Source organism: Ranitomeya imitator, chromosome 4 (assembly GCF_032444005.1).
Source record: "Ranitomeya imitator isolate aRanImi1 chromosome 4, aRanImi1.pri, whole genome shotgun sequence".
In the NCBI taxonomy this organism is placed as follows: Eukaryota; Metazoa; Chordata; class Amphibia; order Anura; family Dendrobatidae; genus Ranitomeya; species Ranitomeya imitator.
Genome location: NC_091285.1, coordinates 187384724 through 187392490, shown reverse-complemented (window position 1 = coordinate 187392490; position 7767 = coordinate 187384724). Strand labels below are relative to the sequence as shown.

The 7767-nt window shown below is 44.3% G+C and overlaps 1 protein-coding gene across 1 annotated transcript; it reads right to left on the bottom strand.

Annotated features, from left to right (window-relative positions):
* Positions 1–2177: 2177 nt before the first annotated feature.
* LOC138673800 (uncharacterized) lies at positions 2178–4886 on the bottom strand. Its single transcript, XM_069761842.1, has 3 exons — positions 4638–4886; positions 3400–3841; positions 2178–2306 (listed from the first exon to the last, which is right to left on the bottom strand). Exons 1-3 carry the CDS (start codon positions 4769–4771, stop codon positions 2178–2180), a joined length of 705 nt encoding a protein of 234 aa, XP_069617943.1. The 5' UTR covers positions 4772–4886.
* Positions 4887–7767: the final 2881 nt, after the last annotated feature.

The window sequence follows — 7767 nt, the reverse complement described above, 5'->3', positions numbered from 1 at the left end:
TAGAAGAGGGTTGGTGTTATGTAATTGTGTATATACCCTGGCAGAGATGAATTCCTCCCATTTTGCTGGTATTCATGATGGAGCGTCCCATGGACAGTATCTACATGGATATGGAGATGGAATTTGCCTTGGCTCATGCCTATGCTGTTGCCTGTTTTCATCAAAGGGAAAGGGAAAAACGGAGATGGAGTCGTCGCTGCTTTTGGATACACCCTATCGTGGAAGTTCGGGAGAGCCGTGGAGCATACCATTGCTTGTTTGGCGAACTGAATGACAACCTGGAGAAATATTTCGAATATACCAGGATGTCTCAGGACAGCTTCCGCTATCTTCTGCGTCGGGTGGAAGGATCCATTAGCAGGCAGGACACGCAGCTCCGGAGAGCTATTTCCGCAGAGGAACGGCTGCTGGTGACTCTACGGTACGTAGCTGTTTGAATGACTGTGATATGTTCTTGCCTTTTTTTTTTTTTTTTAATTTTTTTTGGGTTTGGTATGGTCAATGTACTTTTATAAATTACAATGTACTTTAATGTAAATTTCTTTATCTTCTTGGCAGTTTCCTGGCTACCGGAGAGACCTTGAGATCACTTCATTTTCAATTCCGGATTGGAGTCTCCACTCTTTCCGGAATTATTGCTGAGACATGCCGCGCATTGTGGGATAATCTCCGGGAGGAATTTTTACCCGTCCCTACAAGCGAAATCTGGGAGGCCAACGCACAGAAATTTGAGCAAGTGTGTTCTTTTCCAAACTGTATTGGCACAGTGGATGGAAAGCACATTCGGATTACCAAGCCTGCGAAAAGTGGATCCCTTTTCTACAATTACAAAAAATACTTTTCAACTGTGCTCATGGCAATTGCCGGTGCGGACTGCCGTTTTCTCGCAGTGGACATTGGTGCGTTTGGGCGTGCAAATGACTCACGCACATTTAAAGAGTCGGATATGGGCCAAAAATTATATGGCAACAATTTTAATTTCCCACAGCCACAACCTCTTCCCCACACCGAAGGCCCTGCGATGCCATTTGTTGTGGTTGGGGATGAGGCATTCCAAATGTCTGCCAACCTATTGAAACCCTACTCCAGTCGGGGCTTGGACCATACAAAAAGGGTTTTCAATTACAGACTGTCCAGGGCCAGAAGGACTGTGGAGTGCGCCTTTGGCATCCTTGTCTCCAAATGGCGGATATTAGGATCCGCCATTAATCTTAAAATTGAAACAGTGGATGAGGTGGTGAAGGCTTGTGTGGTTCTCCACAATTACATTATGGCCAAAGAGAGACTGAATGTGGAACTCGATGAACCCATAGCCAACCCATTGCCCGATTACCATGATCATCCTCTGAGGACAAGTGTGGAAATTGCGCAGATGAGGGATCGTTTTGCGGCCTATTTTGTGTCAGATATTGGCCGTGTGTCATGGCAAGATCAAATGGTGTAGTAATAATGTTACTGTTGGACTGTATTCTGGTTTTAACTACACCAATAAATACCTCTACTGTGACTGTGCTAAAAATATAATATGATAATAAACTAATTCTCCAGTAAATGTTCAATAAATGTTATCCGTTTAGGTTGGTTTGGGTATGTCAAATTTGGCATCTACCTATAGTTCACAAATGTAATGTGCCTTATATAAAAAATTGGAACCCTTTGTTTTTAAAATGTTGTTGTTTAATAAAAAAAAATTTCTAATTTTTCTACCCTGCTTCAAATAACATTTTTATACCATAGCATATAACATATTTATTTGTTTGTCAGATCGCCGTGTATCGTTGTGTTTGACAGCAAAAGCAACGATACCAGCGATGTTTTACAATGGTAACCAGGGTAAATATCGGGTTACTAAGCGTAGGGCGGCGCTTAGTAACCTGATATTTACCCTGGTTACCAGTGTTAAATGTAAAAAAAAATACAGTACATATACTCATCTTCGCGTCCCCCGGCGTCCGCTTCCTGCACTGACTGAGCGCCGGCCGTAAAGTGAATGCACAGCACAGCGGTGATGTGACCGCTCTGCTGTTAGGGCCGTCACTCAGTCAGTGCAGGGAAGCGGACGCCGGGGGATGCGATTGTGAGTATATGTACTGTTTTTTTTTTTACATTTAACACTGGTAACCAGGGTAAACATCGGAAGCGTGGCCATGCGCTTAGCAACCTGATGTTTACCCTGGTTACCCGGGGACCTCGGCATCGCTGGTCGCTGGAGAGCTGTCACACAGACAGCTCTCCAGCGACCAAATAGCGATGCTGCAGTGATCTGCATCATTGTTTCGCTGCAGCATTGTTAAGTGTGAAGGTACCTTTACGGTATGTGTCCACGTTCAGGATTGCATCAGGATTTTGTCAGTATTTTTCATCAGTATTTGTAAGCCAAAACCAGGAGTGGAACAATTAGAGGAAAAGTAGAATAGAAACATCTGCTCCACTTCTGTATTTATCACCCACTCCTGGTTTTGGGTTACAAATACTTATGTAAAATCCTGACCAAATCCTGATGCAATCCTGAGCGTGGACACATACCCTTAGTGTTTGAAAACACCTCATACACTTTAGTGTTTGTACCTCATACACTTTAGTGTTTGTAAACACCTCATACAGCAATGAGAGACACCCAAAAAAAGGCAAAATAACAATTGTAAAAATAGTGTCTGACATTGCATATATGAGGTGTTTGAAGCACAAAATATGTGTAGACAGCGCACGGCGTGACTTGCCGAGAAGTATACTGGAAAATAAGAACAAATATTGTTGTTTTAAAACAAACTTTTTTTATTGGGGGGAAACAGAAAAAAAAAGGGGGAAATAAACTTAGGGGGTATCAACCTCTGCCACCATGGGGGAATGGTATGTCTCTTGTTTGGAATGGGGAGAGGAAGAGGAGGATGATGACGAAGAGGAGGATGATGACGAAGAGGAGGATGATGACCTATAGTCCAGGAGGCTCGATGGCAGGTCCAAACCCTCCGCAGGGTTTACTGGGGAAGAAACCGCCACCTCTGTAGGGGAGGGAGGAGGCAACACAAGCCTTTGCGAGGTTCTTGGTTGGCCCTGGCTGCTCCTGCTGCGGCTAGAGCCCCGACGCGCACTTTGTGTCTGTACTGGAGCAGCCAGAGCCTCAGTGTGTGCCTCAGTGTGTGTCCTCTTCCTTTTTTTTCTTTTTTTCTCTCCCACGGCAGCTCCCCCAGAATGACGCCTATGGGATGATGAGGGCCTGGCAGGAGCAGGAGTCGGCGGCACAATGCTATGGTGCCTGTGGTGGCGTCGCTCGGCACGTGGACCACGGTGGGGTGGCTGGAGTGGCTCTCCAGCAGGAGTCGGAGTCATGCTAGCCAGCGGCGGCACTACAGGCATTGTCGCTGACTGCATGACCCGAGCCTGCTGCAGAGCCCTCACGTATGCAGTGTTGCAGGCCTGCATCACCGAAATCTGGAGTTCCGGCGTAAGGTGTTCCACCATGCCCTTAGCAATGGTACTAAAAAAATGTTTGGCCGTACTCGAGAGCTCAGATTCCATAGTTTCAAAGCGCCGGTCGATATTGGACAGACGAGTGTCCATTTTATCGCTCAACGCCTTGAAACAGTTCTGGAAAACCGTGCTCAAATGCAAAAATTCGGGCATGGCTGGCCTGTCCGAGGCCCGCTGGCGCTGTCGGGAATTCCCGAACGAAGGTGCGCCAGAGGCCTCGGGCAGGGGAACACCTGATGTACCGGCTGCCGGTTCTCCAGATGGCGGTGCAAGCCTGCTGTCGCTGTGGGAGGGCTGTGATGGGTCAGATGGCGATTCATGAAGGTCCGCTCCTGCGGGGCGAGCTCGCTCGAGGGTGCTGCTGTGTGTCCTGTGAAAAGATAAGGGAAAAATTAGTCTTCAATTAATAACCTATCCCATACGCCAACTCCTGTAATAAAATTAACATTACATTACACAATAATACAAATCCTCTGTCTCTCAGTCTGTGTGGCCTATAATAAATTGCTGATTGTTATCGCCAGCTGACCGTTATGGCTGACGATAACAATCATGGACATACCAACGGCAGAAAATAAATGTTCATTCCCGCTGCCAAAGCCTTTTGACCGCATACCATTGTCATGGGTAAAAAAAATCTTTGTCTAAAACTCTTTCTTGACGCTGCCTATGCCGCAAAAATAGTATAAAATTTAACGTCAAGATAAAAATAAAAAAAAAAAATAAAAAATACACAGTGACTTTGCTGATCTGATCGCAGGAACGGCCATGACGTTAGGATCATGTGATCGAGACGTCATCATTATTCCTGCGATCAGAACTACCCTGACTCAGAACGTAACCTGTCATGGACTACAAGGACTCACGCTTAACCCAAAAAATTACTAATGGGCTATATACCATTCCACTAGGGAAAAAGTTACGTGGATGGCCAATATGCTACGCTGACTACATGGATGGCCAATACACTATGTGCCTGGGAAATATACTATGTGGATACGTGGCTACAACGTGTACTATGTGGCTGCGATATAGTGGCCTGGCAATATACTATGTGGATGCACAATGTACGTGGCTGGGCAATGTACTATGTGGCTGTGCAATATGCTATGTGGCTGGGCAATGTAATGTGGCTGTGCAATATGGTATGTGGACAAAATACTTACTGTCGGCGGCCAAGGACCGGTCTTAAGAACTGTAACGCCCTGTTGTACTTGTATGGCACAGACTTGGCCGCAGCAGCACCACTCTGCGATTGCTCCTCCTCAGCACGGATCCCCTTATTGAAACGGTCCTTCATGGATCACCATCTGGTCCTCAACTTTTTAACTGTGAATGCAAAGAAAAAAAAAAGGTTACATATTTAGCATTTTAAAAGGATAAAACAACCGTGTGCGATGCAAAGTTTAGGCGTTGATCGCATCACACACGGTTGTGTTTATCCTGTCAAGATGGGTCATAGCAGCGTATCAGCACGGCGTATCAGCAATACTCACCAAAGTTGGCTTTGTCCTTGGCTGAAGTGCTTTCAAAGCCATCCCACAGCGACTTTGCCACCTCAACCCACAAACGCCTCAACACCACCTGGTCCATGTGCCGGGGGTCACGGCTGTCCCACAACGGGCCACGCTCCTGGATGCTGGAGATCAGGAGCTCCACATCAATTCCAGCATCTCCTTGGTCCCGTTGTGAAACCTAGAAAAATTAGAAAACAAAAAGGTTGCAAATATTAACAACCACCAGCACCTGTCATGATATGTACCTTGGCCCTATCCTTTGCCATTTGATGTATGTATATTGATGGTTTCTACACCTGTATTTTGGAATGTTTTTGTGCAGGGAGTTCAACTTTGTTACCTTCCCCCAATACTTGCTGCCCTGAAAAGCTATAATGTAAGCTTAGTAAACATCCCTAGTGAAAGCAGGATGCTACTCAAATGTAATGTTCCTCACAGCAGGATGCTACTCAAAAAAAAAAAAAAATACTCACTCGCCGGCCTGACGCCACACCTTGGCCCCGACCTCGCTGCTCCCGCTGACTGCCTTCCCCCTCACTTGAAGAAGCCTGTAAGAATTGTATACAAAAATTATTGTCAATGCTACAAATGGCAGCGAATAGTAAGCAAATGGACATAATTACTCACCGCACTCCCCCGCGCCGATTGGCTATGTTCAGAGTCACTCGCCATTCTTGCAAGTTTGTTCTGCAATGAAAAAATGAGCAAAAAAATCACATCCAAAGCTAACAATGCCACATACAATAAAATAGGCCCAAAAAATTAAAACAACCACAATTGACTGTTGACTGACAGGACAATGCAAACTCAAAAAGCGACACCACAATGCCATACATTGCAAGAGAAGACAATAGAAGAAACAATACAAGAATAGACCCAAACAAAATTAAGCAAAAATAGACACCTATGTCCAAATTTTTAAATATAAAAACTTACAAAAAAAACCTTACAGGAAAAAAAAGGCACAATGAAATAGCAAACTAATGAACGCCATACTTTACAATTACAACAAGACATGATCCAAAACAACACCATCTGGTGACATCTAACCACAGAAATACATCAGAAAAAGGCGATAAATACCATTCTAGATAATAAGCAATAAACATTACGGGACAACCGCTGTAAAAATATACAGCAACCCAAAGATAAACCATAGTCAAATAGAAAAGAAAACACATGAAATTAAAAAAAGGGCCCCACCAAAAAAAAAAAAATCCATTATACTACACACTTGGCAATGCAAACAGTCAAGGAAGGAAGATATATGCCATACGGAAAACGACGTAAAACCATCAGAGATTAAAAAAAAAAAAAAGGGAAACTACAATTGAAAATAGAATGGCATAGCAGCAATACAAATGAAACATCATAAATGTAGCCCCCCCACCAGCAAGAAAAGACACTCAAGGAAAGAAAAAAAAGGCCAACAGCATAATAAAACACAGCAAGACATGAGCCAAGAAAACGCCATACAGTTACCCCCAACAATAGAAACCAGAAAAACATGCACCAGAAATTTAACAAGAAAAAATGAACCAAAAAAAAGACATTGAACAACCGCATGACACCAGAACACAAAACCAATCCAAAACCAAGCCAAAAACAAGCAAGGCCGAAGACAATAAACATAGTAACATAGTAACATAGTTAGTAAGGCCGAAAAAAGACATTTGTCCATCCAGTTCAGCCTATATTCCATCATAATAAATCCCCAGATCTACGTCCTTCTACAGAACCTAATTGTATGATACAATATTGTTCTGCTCCAGGAAGACATCCAGGCCTCTCTTGAACCCCTCGACTGAGTTCGCCATCACCACCTCCTCAGGCAAGCAATTCCAGATTCTCACTGCCCTAACAGTAAAGAATCCTCTTCTATGTTGGTGAAAAAACCTTCTCTCCTCCAGACGCAAAGAATGCCCCCTTGTGCCCGTCACCTTCCTTGGTATAAACAGATTCTCAGCGAGATATTTGTATTGTCCCCTTATATACTTATACATGGTTATTAGATCGCCCCTCAGTCGTCTTTTTTCTAGACTAAATAATCCTAATTTCGCTAATCTATCTGGGTATTGTAGTTCTCCCATCCCCTTTATTAATTTTGTTGCCCTCCTTTGTACTCTCTCTAGTTCCATTATATCCTTCCTGAGCACCGGTGCCCAAAACTGGACACAGTACTCCATGTGCGGTCTAACTAGGGATTTGTACAGAGGCAGTATAATGCTCTCATCATGTGAATCCAGACCTCTTTTAATGCACCCCATGATCCTGTTTGCCTTGGCAGCTGCTGCCTGGCACTGGCTGCTCCAGGTAAGTTTATCATTAACTAGTTGTTATGACCCCAATGGCGAGGGTCTCAGAGGAACGTGGAAGTCTGCAAGATACAAAAATCCAGCTCATAGGGCAGTGGTAACTGGGTTGACCATATATCTACTCCTAACGCCAACACTAGAAGTAGCCGGGGGTCATACCTACGTTGATCCTAGATGACTCGCGCCAGCCGGAGAATCTAACTACCCCTAGTAGAGGAAAACAAAGACCTCTCTTGCCTCCAGAGAAAGGGACCCCAAAGCAGGATAGAAGCCCCCCACAAATAATAACGGTGAGGTAAGAGGAAATGACAAACACAGAAATGAACCAGGTTTAGCACAGAGAGGCCCGCTAACTAATAGCAGAATATAGAAAGGTAACTTATATGGTCAACAAAAAACCCTATCAAAAATCCACACTGGAAATTCAAGAACCCCCGAACCGTCTAACGGTCCGGGGGGAGAAC